The following is a 13,545-nucleotide window of genomic DNA, read 5'->3' as shown; positions in this document are numbered from 1 at the left end:
TTTTTCATGAACACATTGCTCTAATAAAGTACTTGGCATTAGTTATGGCTTTTGAATTAAAATGCATTCATGACATTAAATTTTAAAATCATTAAGCCATTAATTTTGACCAGCTTCCCCCCGCCCCGTATTGCAATTGCAAGAATTAGCAACTAAGTGCATATTTCACCAGCAGAAGAATGAAAGCTGTACTAATAAACCTTATTTTTGCAGGTCCCTACACAGAATGGTAATATTTTATACAGTGACTGCATATCAAATGAAAGCCAAAATAAAATTACTGTTCTGATTAAGACTTATATGCTAAATATCACGTAATAGTTCAACTTATGATGAGGGGTAACTTAGCACACAATCTATGTGCATTTTCTTATATATTCAGAAATAAAAAGGTTTGCAGCATTGCATAACAGTTCTATAAATTGTCTAGCTCAAGCACTGACTTTAGTACCTATTTGTGAAACTATATTGCTACAAAAAAATTTCCAGGTAATAACTACATAGCTGAGCCTACTCAACTGAGGCTGCTGATCTGCAGTTTCTTCAGGTGTGCAAGTCCCCATGGTTGCCCTACTTTACCTTACAAAAAATTCCCCCTTTATCTGCTTTGTTCAAGGTAGTATTCAGAAAGCTCAAATAGTATAAATCATAGGTATTTTAGTTTTTAATATAAAATCATTACTTCAGATATATCTACTGGCCCCATAACACTGCTACTAAAAGAAATAACCACCTGCTGTTAGTACGGGAGCCCAACTGCAGACTTCAAAACAGTTTTCATCTTGTTTTATCTTGTTTCATCTCATTCATCTTGTACTTATGAAACAGCACAGAGTTAGGAGACTGAAGATGTTTAATAGAAACAGCCAATTTGGTATCCGATTCCCATGCTAGTATCATTCTACTGTTCAATAAACTACAGGCAGTGAAGTAGCTCAGTTTTAGTTATACATTTTAATTGAGTACAATTTACACACTTTATACACCTCTAAGTAGTGCGTCAGATTTGCTCAACAATAAGAACGCAGCTCACTGAAACAGATGTCTGATCCTCCAGCTTCCCCAGTTCTTAGTATCGGTTTTCTTTATTACTCTACATTAACTTGTAGATAAATTAAGCATAACATAAGTGTCTAAAATTCCAGCTGTGTTGTAAAATGTTACTGCAAGGCTAAATTTTTAAGTCCAAGTAGTTTCATAATCTAGGTGCAGTTATTTATGAAGGCAGCAGAAATGCTATTCTGACAACCTAATTAAACTTCCAATAATGTCAGCAGGAATCTGATTGCAAAACGGCTCATTTTATAAACATCACTACTTTCATGACTGACAAAAATATGCATGATCAGGTGCTAACTCCTCCACAAGCAGATATTTTACAACTATGTGTCGTAAAATGCTTGCAAGTACAAAATTCTAAGATGTTAAAGGTCTATGTTCAATCCATAAAAAATGGCGCAGTTCATACAAAGGTTTCATGGATTCTGCTCTTCTGCCAGTTTCACATCCATGTAACTTCACCAGTTTTAGAGGAGTTACTCCCAATACACACATAAATTTACATCTAAATCAAGCCATCTCCTGTATACAATATTGGACACATGCATTTCAAACACAAATGAAATACAGAACACAAAAGATAATTGGGCCTTGCCTATTTTAAAACCACAATAAAGCCTGTATATCACAGTGCAAATGAAGCACACGTTTCTTCAGAATTTGCTTTTTAGGTTTGCTGCCCATTGCAGAAGTGCCTTTAGAACTGAATGGGCCATGAAGTACTGATTAAGTCTGAAAAAAATTACATTTCTAATTGGAAATGTTTGAGAGATACAGAAACCATACAGGATATCCCAGTATTTAAAGCAGTAATGAACCCTAACTTGAACCACTTCCTCATGGTAGTGATTGCTGTTGACAGCCATTATAATGGTCATTTCCTAATTGTAATACAGGTTAAAACAAAGTATTGAATGTTTTAGCTCACTCATGTAAGACAGAAACATTTATAATAAGCTTAAGTACTGAGAAAAAACAGTCATTTGGTACTGACCAACTGCCCATACATATAGGAGAACTTGTGCTCTTCTCATTCACTTGGCAGGATCTCAACTTCTAATCTTGGAGTCACTGGGGCTTTGTGTTTGGTGGGTTTTTTTCGTCTTTTTAACATTTCCATTAAGACCATTTATAAACAGTAGTCTCGATATAGCAGGGATGGAAACACATAATTAGAAGTCAGACCTCACAGCCCTCTTAAATTTAAGACAGTTTTAAAAACCTCTTAAGGAGATGTGCCTTCTGGTTTTATTAAAAATGAAGGTAACATCAAATAAAAAGCAAAACTAAAGAAGAACAGGTAGAACATTTTACTTTCGTCAAACCTTAAATGTAAAGTATATTAAAAAAACATAGTTTGGAATTTCAAGAACAGGAATATAAACATGTATTTTCTATCCCAGAAAACAATTCATGCGGGTGTTACAGTATTTGATCATTCTCTACATCCACTGGTATGCAACATCAACTTCATGTTATTATATAGATACAGAGATACCATAAATTCATATAAATACCAGGGTCTTCTGGCCTCCATTATACTCATACTGTAGATCAAGCAAATCTGTTCTTTGGTAACTGGAGTAGGCTCATTTTCCATTCCAATGCAGGCCTGTTAGGAGGCCATATTAGCCATTTATCTCAGGAAACTACAACCCCTGTAGACACAGTCTGGGCTACTTTTGCCACAAGAAAATAGTATTAGAGGTTTAAATGCAAAAAAGTTAAAATTACTCATTGCTTGTGGTGGCATTTTCAGGAAAAAAAAAATCCAAACCTTCTCTATTCATTGTTTAATCTAGGTAACATTTAGACTCGTATGTAAAGGTATTTTGATAGATGGGAATGTACACATGCACACTTTCAGTTTAAATAAAGAGACCTGTGTGGAGAATGGCAATTTAAAGTTAACATGACTTGAAGATATTCCTATAATAAAGTTTAAAGATTTAGTAAACTGGGACATTACAAATCCAAAAAAAAATGTTTCTAGATTTTTCATCTTCCCTTTTTCAACAAAGACTGACAGAATATACATATACAGGTTGACATTTTGATTTATCCAAAACATTTTTCACTTTGCTCAGTTTGCAAGTCTATTGACTAAAATGTAATATCATTCACAACAAAATATTTTCAGTAAGTGAAACAGTAAGCAAAGAAAACCAAAACTAAGCTCAGAAGCTAAGTGGTTTAGAAAGCCTTGTAACATCTATGTGCGCGTAAGTGTGTCTATAATTTTTTTTATACATTATATATATAGACACACACACACATATATACACACACATGTGCGCACGTGCGCACACACACCTGTAACCTGCAGTGAAGATAAATCTATTTTCTAATAAGGAACAAAACACATTATTTAAAAATGTGGCTAATTTAACAAAACAGAGAAGAAACAGCTGCTATCAAAATATACAATTTGGATTGCAGACTAGAAGGCTAACAACATTAAAAAAATAGTTTTAAGCAAAACCCCTTTGCTTCTGAATAACAACAGGTATCAACCTGCCATAGAATGAAGCATCCAAACAAGATTTTATAAAAAGTTTAAACTGTGACCCTTCTTCATTTGCAAAGTTCTTGACAGATTATCACATAGTGCGAGCTCTAGTCTCCAAACTGGAGCCCCTTTCATTTTTCTTAATCCATTCTTCAGGAAATACATGGCAGCTGAAGAATTCAGAATCTCAAGTGAGATTTGTGCTTTACCATATACCTGGGGAAAAAGAAAAAAAAACAAAAGAGCAGAAAAACAACATTACTACTCTTTTGGTATTTATAGAAATTTTACTCTCAGGAATAATATGCAACAACTTCGTTAAAACAAAATTCTTAGAGAATCAGCAAATTGCCAAAGAGATGCAATGCCTTATATGCCATATAACTCTCTATTATGCATAATATTTGTCCCACTAAAAGACAGTCAGCTAAAACATTTGCTTCGAAGAAAATTCATGTTTTTCAAGGCATCGCAGAATTTCTAACATTGGAAGACTGCTGTTAAAGATAACTCTAGTTCATTTTGGGTATTCAGATATACAGTTTAGCTGAGACTTTTAAATAAGAAGCCATAGCAAGTTTGATGCCTGGAATAATTTTGACAATTCCCATGGGATTTCTCTTTTTGAAGTTCACTCAATCATTCAAGCCATTTGCTGTGCAATCAACATGAAGAGATTAAACATTCATGGAATGCATGGGCTTCTCCCTTCCCTCAATATTTCTTCAACTGCTTCTTGATAAGAAAGTTTCTTCTCTCCAACATGAAAAAGGTACTGCAGTGAACTTGCCCATTCAGAGAAGGCTCTGAACCACAGAGTCAGAACCAATGCTGCTCTTCACAGAGCTGCTGGTGCTCCTCTATCCCTCACTTCTCACAAAAGGCAGGGCTAAGTATTTGGAAGGCCCCTAAGATACACAAGAATCACCAGTCCAAAACTCATTAGGTGCTGTATTTTTTTTGACTTTCTTGCTCTTCTACCCAGTGCTGTGGACTCAAGGGCATTGGGGATAAGATAATGCTTTGTGGCTCTTTATCTTAACAGTAGTCTTTCACTTTTTTCTAGACTGTCATCTAGTGAGGTGGAGAGAGAAAGGAGAAGAGCTCATAGGCTCAGAACTGCAGTCCAATAAGAATGCTGGGGGAACAAAGGAAAACTCTACACCACCTAGTTTGTTTTCCCTTCTTTTCCTTCTGCCTAAAGGCAGATGGGGAATCACAGTACTAATTGCTGATTAACGGTAATTACCCTTCCTTTAAATCCATGCATATTACACTTTAGAGATTATTTCTAGTTTACAATAAAATATAGTGGTATATATCTAAACAAGCAGTATTTTCAAGATAAAATATTGTTTAGATATTTAAGTTCTATACAATTACCTTGTTTCCACAACTCTTCATTCCCACTAGACATCATAAAACCATGAGCATAAGGGATTTTCAACCGGAAACATACCTGTCCAAAGTTTCCCAGAAGCGTAGAAATACTGGCCTGTCCAAGTGTCTTTTGTGGTAGCTTAGTTCTAACACTGTTACATCCCATTTCTGTACATTTGGATCCAGACGTACTTCATCATATTTGAGATGAAAAGCTTTAACTACAGGAAACAGGAAAACATTTAGTATACGAAAATGACAACTTTACCGAGTTTAATAATCAGTCAAAGTGAATTCCCACCCCACCCCTTTTTTTCAGAATAGAGCTTGACAACAAAATTAATGAGCCCATCCCTCATGAAAGTAAACTAGTTAATAAAGGGCACTGAGCTAAATATAGCGGTTGGTGGCCACTACCAGGCGCTCATACTATTACAGGTTTAAGTGAAAGGGCAGCCACTATTTTTAGATGCATAGATTCCAGGATAACAGCAGAAACTCACTGCCAATTCAAGCATGTTTTCTCTGGGGAACACAGATGTTCTTTCTCAAAAAACTTTGAACTGTCCAAGAATTAAAAAACAAACAAACAAACCCAAAAACATTTCTGAGACCACTGAGAAGGAAGCCTGGCTATTTCCTGAAAGTCTGTGCCAATGATAGCAGAATGCCAGAGTAACCCCCAAACGTTACATGAAGCATTCAGAGAAATTTAGTATCTGCCAATTTCCCCATATCTAGTACACAGATGAAAATGGTAAAATAGTAACAGTTATTTTGCTCTTGGGAAGTATTGTCACATGTAAACTAGGTGAAGCCTAAGCATTAACACAGTGAGTATTAAAATCATCTTGCGTTTCATCTTAATTTCCTTAGCCAAGTCATACTTTTGACACAATCCAGTGCAAAGTGTTTAAGTCTTCTACAATTCCTATCTAGTAACCAATTTGATGCATTTTCTATTTTGGATATTATTAGAGAAGTAAAGCAGAAGCATTTGACCAGGCTTGTGGAAATCTATAAAGTGATATATATCTAGGAGCTTTCTAAAAGATTGGTATCTGAAATTAGCTCCCCCCCCCCTTAAAAAAAAATAAAGTGATTATCTGGCTTGTACCATCACCTGATAGATCTCAAAGCTTTGTGAATGAAAACTAAGAATACGTATACATTATCTTTGCCATACGATGTTGCAGGTTTTAAACTAACTCTAGAGAAAGCAAATAAAGAGATACTGGGGCTACACACTTACAGAAAACTTAATCAACACCTGACAGAGTCTCTGCAATAAGGTTAAATAATATTGAGCCGAAGACAATCCACTTCTGAATCTGAAACAAATCAGTATTAAAGCACGCTAATGTGCTCTAGCAGTAAGACCTTTAAAATGGTATTAGAAATCAAATACTTGTTGATTAAAGTGACATCATTCAAACTTTCATCTGAAGCATTCACTTGCAGATGCAAAAATAAGCTTGTTTGCTATGTGAACATTAAACACACACCACTTGTAAAGAAAACTAAGGAGAACAATTTTGGAGACTCAACTAACAAAATGCTACGTGACATAGCAATTGAACAAATAAAACTAGTTTGACAGGCTCTGGTCCAATACAGATTTTATTGAAGAATTCTTTACAGTAATCTACCTGCTTGTTTTCTAAAATGACAGTGATAAGCTTTGAATATTTGTTAATCACTACGGACCCAGTAATTTACATGAAAAAATGCAAACTGCAGATGAAACAATGAACCACACTGCAGAACCCAGGCACCACATTTATGAAGACTGTTAAAGACAATATATATGGACAAAGCAATAGCTTCAGGAAAAGGTAAACGTACAACCAGACTGACATTGCCGTGCCCTCTTCATTTACACTGTTTTTATTTTGAGGAGTGAGTAAAGTAATTAGGAAAAGCCCTAGAGATACTCTGAGAAAAATGTTTCAAAGCAAGGGTTTTTTTTACAATAACAGAATGCATTTCTAAAATTAGAAAAGGTCCATTTCAATGTATCTTTATGAGTCAAGTAAGAACAAATATCCTTCTTTCATTTGAAAAATGTAAGAATTTGTACACCTTCTGACTGAACTACGCAGGCTATGATTTTGATCTTTTGGCATAGCAAAGACTTCAAAAACATCAAAACATGTCATAACAATTCCTATAGCCCTCTATTTATATATACATGAAGTTAAAATTAATGGGAACTAACTAGCATGCAACTACAAGCTAGACCTTAAATAGTTAGCAGTATTTTTCTTGGCTTTGCTTTTCAAAATTTCTGCTTTCTCTGTACCTTCATTTTGAAGTGTTTGTTTCTTCTTCATTAGTCTCTCTTGTTAAACTCTCTCTTGTGGTGTATTTTTCCTTATGACGACTTTCAGGTTCTTTTACCCTCTATTCATTCTCAATCCCCCCTTAAGCAACTCATTCTATTTTCTTGTTCACAGATACATCCTTAACCTTCCATTCAACTGTTTGCTTTTTTGTTTTGCTCCTAACCAGGCTAGCATTCTCCTTCCAGCTGCTAATTCTCATACCAAATATGTGCACACATAAAACCTGATCAAACTTGTTTCCTCATTACACTGACTGGAAGATGACAGACTGAACTAAGATAGGGTGGTGGTTTGTTTTTTTTCTTCCCATTGTGCGTGTTGGGTAGGGTTTTTTTTTTCCCCTCCTTTAAATCTGTAGCTCAGAAACTACTGGACACTATAAAAAGGTCAATTTTCTAAGGCAGCTTCACAATTAAGCAACAGAGAACAGAATCTGACAGTTTCTTTAGGTACTATCACACGTCTTAGTCAGAAGAGTAACCTGTGCGAGAGAAGTGCAGTGTGTCTCAAACACACCGAGCACAACTGTGATAACTCCTGTTCAGATCTATACCATGATACCACCTAGCTCACAACTTAAAAGTCCTTGTATCTTGTTAAACTTCCAAATTTTTGTCAGATAGCAGATCACATTTGCAAAGCTCTCTTAGGGAAATACTAGCTGATTAATCCTCTGTTCAAAGTAGTAATGAAATCTGAAGACAGCCTGTAAACCTCTTATCTATGAAGTGTTATATTATAAATTGTCTTTTCACCTTTTTTTAGAAGCTTGGGAAGTAAACTTATGCACTAGCTATTTCTGAACCTCTTGTAAAGACAACAGCTCTGAAGATTTTTCATGACCTTCCACAGGTCAGAACAGAAGAACTGCAGAGGGCACATTAATAACTTGCCATCTGTGCAAAGACCTAAGCACCTGTCTTCTCAACCACCCTAGTCCAACAGCACTTTAGCAGTACTTGGCAATACTTTGCCATAAGGATAAAACACCCACAAAAAAACCCCAAAACCCAAACAGAACAACAAACACCCGAACACTTAAAACCAAAACTAAAGACACCCTTACTCTTTGCAAAGATATCAACAGGTGATCCATCCGGCAAGAGCCAAGGCCAACCTTTGAACTGCCAAGCAGGACCCTGTACAAACACTGCCACCACACGATCCCTACAAACACAGAAAGAGATGGCCATGAACATTTAAATTACATGTCTTCTTAAACATCTTAGCATAGTTTCTCGATATAGTAACAGCAGTTTAGCACATTTAAAAACCACACCTCTAGTGCAATTCTCTTTTCTGTTAAGCTAAAAAATGTCATGTGACTCTTCTGGACTTTCAGCTCCATCCCTTTGCAGAACACAGCAGTTTCTCATGTTATGTTTATACGAAGTCAGTGTTTATTCCTGGTCATTATCACTTTGCTTTTAAAACTGCTCCAACATTTTAGAGATAATCTATGAATAACACTGTAAACTGACATGTAATAGTTAAAAGCCTTTATTCTGAATAGTGTTAATTTCTATTCTAAAAATTTATTAGAAGAGACATCTGCTAAATTTCTGCCTCCGGTTGCAAAGTGCATAATTTATTTTACAGGTATGTAACCATTACCTGTGGTCTAAGAAAATGAATTTATGATTAAGACGAAGCTTTTGCATTAATAGAATTTAAAAATCCCACCAACTTGGAGAATAAATGTCCTCCCACATATGCTCTATCTTTTTCTCGAACATTTACATCATCCAACCATGGTTCCTACCTACTACAACAAATAATAACCTCCCTAATCTAACCCCCAAATTTAATTCACCATAAAGTCTACCAAATCCCAAATGGAAAAGAATAATCAAGGTGGAGGTTTGGGGTTTGGTTTTTTTTGTTATTGTTGTTTTGTTGGTTTTTCCTGTTTTTTTTTTTTTAAGGGCAGACTAAAGGTTTGCCATTTCAAGTGATGTTGCAGGTTTTGTAATGGCTAACAGGAAAAAAAAACACCAAACAGCACCAACATGTTAATTTCTAGATTCTGATATCTGATTCTCCCTGGGATAAAAACAAGCTAAAAAACCCACCCCACTTCATCTTTTCGGTCAGAACCATTTTAGATGGTTCTTAAAGTTTGATCATTAAACAATTTAAGCTATATTTGTTATTTAGAATTTCAAGCCCACAAATTTCTGAATAGTTGAGTTCTCACTACAGAGAGCAAACAGTATAGGAACAGGACCTAAAATGTCGTTGTGCATGTGTCAAATCCTCACACTTCTGAGGAAGAAGTAAAAATGTTGCCTAATTCATTACATCAAATAAGAAAAAGATGTTTCCCTAGAATTTTCCTGCTGAAAGAGAAATATGTTTTCATAACATCGAAGAATGGGTTACAGACAAAATAATCTGCAGCTTTTTCATAAAAGCTATCTCTGATTCCCTCTCCCCAGCCGGGGCTCTCCCTTCAGAAGTGAGCTTCCATCATGGATTCCAATTCAATGAATCTGATTCAATACTGAAACCACAGTTCAGTCTTTACTGTCTGATGTGTTTTCTTTCTGTAACTATTAAAAAAAGTCAGAATGTCAGATGAAGGCCTGCAAATGTATCTTTCTAAGAGGTCTCTCTCAGAAAGCAGACAAGAAAGCAGGATTTTCTCTCAGATGTTTCAGTGACTTGCACACTACAGTATCATGAACTGAAAAACTCATATGAATATTCCCATTCGAATTTCTGAAACATTTCAGGCAAACCTAATTAAAATAGTTGTGCTGCTCATGCTGTTAAGATGTGGAGTGTTGGATTTCTTAAGAAACTTATTTTAAGAAGTTTAGCGTTGTATTATTTTCATCACCTGAAGAAAATACTCCTATATAGCTATCAATCAAATCCATTCTTTTATCCATTTCTTAACTTTTAATGCGGTTTAGTAGAATTTTATTGGTCCCCTCCAAATTCTGCATTCTCCTCATTAAGCAATTTTGTAAAGGGGAAATCTCTTTTACCAGTCTTGTGGCATAAGTTTCAGAGGTTGGTCTACTACTCGATAAGGTACAGTAACGCTGACTGTAGTTCCCCCAGGCTGCATCTGGTCCTTCCTTCTCTGTATTAGAGTTTCATTTTCTCGTTGACAGCCTTGTTTCTTCTTTTCATCTGATGGTACAAACCTTGAGGAATAAAAAAAAAATTTCAATAGACAAAAGCAATTTATTTTGTGTAATCACCAGGAAAAGTAACAACTTTATCAGAACTTTGCATTACTGGCAATGGTCACTGAAGCCACCTCATTTTCACCATGCCAAGCCTCCACCGCTACTCGTTCAGAACAACAAAAACCGCAAGAATAATATTTCATAAGCCCTTATGATAAAAGTCATACTAAAAGGTCCTCTGCCCCTCAAAACTACAGGCAGACCTGTTCTTATACATTCGTGGCATTCCTTGCTGACCTTACCCAACACATCTGCAGATAAGAAGGCAGATCACAATCTGCTGAATGGTGGTAACTTTTTCTTTTTAGTGATCATGGGTAACATGGGGAAGCTTGGGCACTAAGAAGCAATTGCTTCCTGGAGAAAATCTGAGAGCTCTTCACCTTGGAGCCCTCAGAATTATGTTTTCTTAAGAAAGCTGGGATTTTTGGTCAAAAAGGTCTTTGAGTGAGGTTTTATTTTTTTGGATGAGGCGATTTTACATTATCAATGATTCATCTGGTTACTATGATGCATGATACTATGATTCTGGATTTTTCCTAAATAGCTTCTCTGATAGATTAAATGCTCAGAAAATAAGGATAATGTGGTCCTCATGTCTTATGTAATCTCTGTGTGACAAAAATAAATGCTTAAGCTGTGACCCCCCAGAATGAATTATAGATCTTTGATTTTTCAGCCCCTCACATTAAAAAAAAAAAGCAACAATTCCATTTCAAGATTCTGTTCTTTATGGCAATAAAAAAATACACAGAACAGTTCTCAAAATTGGCATCATGTGATATTAGTGCAAGCCTTTTTACTGGTGAATCTTAGTGGATTTTGTCAAAAGAAAAGATAACAAAATGATGCATTTTACAGAACTAAAACTATGTCACAGAAAGGTAAGCTGATGTGCCCAGTATCACCTACTAGGCCAGCAAAAGAGCAGAGCTCAGACCCACGTCTGAGCTATAGAATAGACCTGTTCTACTCAGAACCACCCAGCTGCACTACTAACACTGTTTGCTGCTGATATTTCATTTCTAATAACTCTAATAAAAAGAAACACTACGTTTCACTTAACTGCAAAAGTTATCAGGATTATTGGTGCTGCATTTTAAAAACACAGTACTCCACATAATTGGTAATATTTCTCTCCATTATAGTACACATGCTGCTTTTTAGAAGTTTACTGCATTTTTTGGGTAAGTTGTTTGCACCATTTCTATTTGTTCTCTTCAACCTATTCCTATTTGAATACTAAAACCAAATTTGAATGCGCTTAAACAGGCAGACTGCAATTCCTATTGCTGGAAAAAGAAAAATAGAATGAAAAATGAAATATGAGGAAAAGTTCATTATTCAGTCAACTTGAAAATACTAGTTTTTACTAACATCTTGTATCCAATGAGAAAATGGTATTTTGGGGGAAAAAAGGCCAAACAAACATGTTTTAAGGCAGCACATAGAAACTGTCAATAAACCCTAAAGCAAACTATTTTACTTTCCTAATGTAAATAAACAGATGAAGCCCCCTTACACCCTTCATGAATTAACAGTGTTTCAAGACGAAGAACAGAAAGTCACAGTCAATTTCTGAAGTACGCATCCAAACCTCTCAGAACTAAGGAATCTGGTCTGGAAAGATGGAAATATGTGGTGTGTTTTTTTGGTTGTTGTGTTTGTTGGGTTTTGGTTTGGTTGTTTTTTGTGGGGTTTTTTGTTTGTTTTTGGTGGGTTCCCCCCACAATTTAGCAATGACAGAAAAACCCCCTCTCAAACACCTTTTACCCAAGTGGCAAGACCTACAGGAAAAGCCAAGATCACCTAAAATGGTGGAGGGCTTGAGAATAACTTTGTTCTTTATTACATGCCCCATGCACTGAATGAAAACAAACTCTTACAGAACATTTAAATAAGAAACAAGCAGCCACACATATATTACAGGGGTAATCAAATATTCATATGAACAGCCATCTAAAAGGTCACATTTTTCATTTAATTTGTAAATGTGAGGAAGCAGACACATTTTAAATGGAAACAGGAAACCTAGCCACCCCTGCCAAATTGCTATTCTACAGAGTCTAAGAATTTCACCACTATACCTGAGACCCCTCAAATTTGGCTGAAAAGGGTATTTTCAATTCTACCACTAGCTTTAAATGTTTCTGCATTTAAGAATTCATTTCAACACTACTAAATTGACAGTTTCCTTCTATTTCATCTAGAAACTGTGTTATAGTTGTTAAGGCACCATCTGGTTTTGCCTCAGTTACCTATCTTCTAGACAATAGCTTCAGTTTCATTTACTGTAAAAGTCTGAACACTTTTGAACACATTTCTCCAGGGCAGAATATGAAATACTTTGTTGAATTTTATGTAGAAAAAAAATACCAATGAGCAGATTCACATGCAACAGTATGATGATGACTGTCACAAAGAAAGCGTTGAAGGAAATGCTTCCATATATGTACACACACAGACTGCAGGAATAAATGACAGCTTACAGGAAGTTTAAGAATGGTATGCTTGCATTTCCAGGAACCATCGATTCAGTGAGTGTAATAAAAGCTATTTGCTCAAGAACTGAGAATCAATAGAAATTACTGTATGATTATAAATATAATCATGGCTTACTCCACCACTACCTGGACATAAAGGACAAGCTTAAGAAGTCTGAGTATTAAAGAAAACAGAAAAAACCCCCATCTTCTCAGGGGAATTATTTGCCACAGTACTATAGCTGGTGGCTTAACTACACATTGGTACTTGACACCTTTTTGTCACCCAACACACTAGATACATGTCTGAAACCTGACTGTGCAGGAGCTTACATTTTTTTGTTCCTTCTCCAGATTATTATTCCCTAGTGAAAAAAAAATCTCATATCTACTTAGAATCCATTTTTGTACCCCTACTAGGAAATTAATAGCACTCAATTCTCTCGCTGTTAATTGCCAAAATCATTATTCACAAGAACTGGTGCACTTTCACTTTACAAAGGCGGCAGGTCCCTTTCCTAAGGTAACAGGCAAGCGACTGAACAAGATCAAATTATGGGAGGTAATTG

The 13,545-nt window shown here is 35.7% G+C and overlaps 1 protein-coding gene across 1 annotated transcript in view; it reads right to left on the bottom strand.

Annotated features, from left to right (window-relative positions):
- Positions 1-2,137: 2,137 nt before the first annotated feature.
- The window catches only part of CDC73 (cell division cycle 73), a 108,834-nt gene continuing 97,426 nt past the window's right edge, over positions 2,138-13,545 (bottom strand). Inside the window, exons 14-17 of the mRNA XM_064454740.1 lie at positions 10,287-10,448; positions 8,360-8,460; positions 5,028-5,169; positions 2,138-3,784 (exon numbers count right to left, since the gene is read on the bottom strand). Coding sequence (XP_064310810.1) covers positions 3,748-3,784; positions 5,028-5,169; positions 8,360-8,460; positions 10,287-10,448 — 442 coding nt within the window. The 3' untranslated portion in view covers positions 2,138-3,747. The remainder of the gene's footprint in view (positions 3,785-5,027; positions 5,170-8,359; positions 8,461-10,286; positions 10,449-13,545) is intronic.

Source organism: Phalacrocorax carbo, chromosome 6 (genome assembly GCF_963921805.1).
Source record: "Phalacrocorax carbo chromosome 6, bPhaCar2.1, whole genome shotgun sequence".
Taxonomy (NCBI): Eukaryota; Metazoa; Chordata; class Aves; order Suliformes; family Phalacrocoracidae; genus Phalacrocorax; species Phalacrocorax carbo.
The sequence above is the reverse complement of the archived record's forward strand: the minus strand, read 5'-3'. Positions and strand labels throughout refer to the sequence as shown.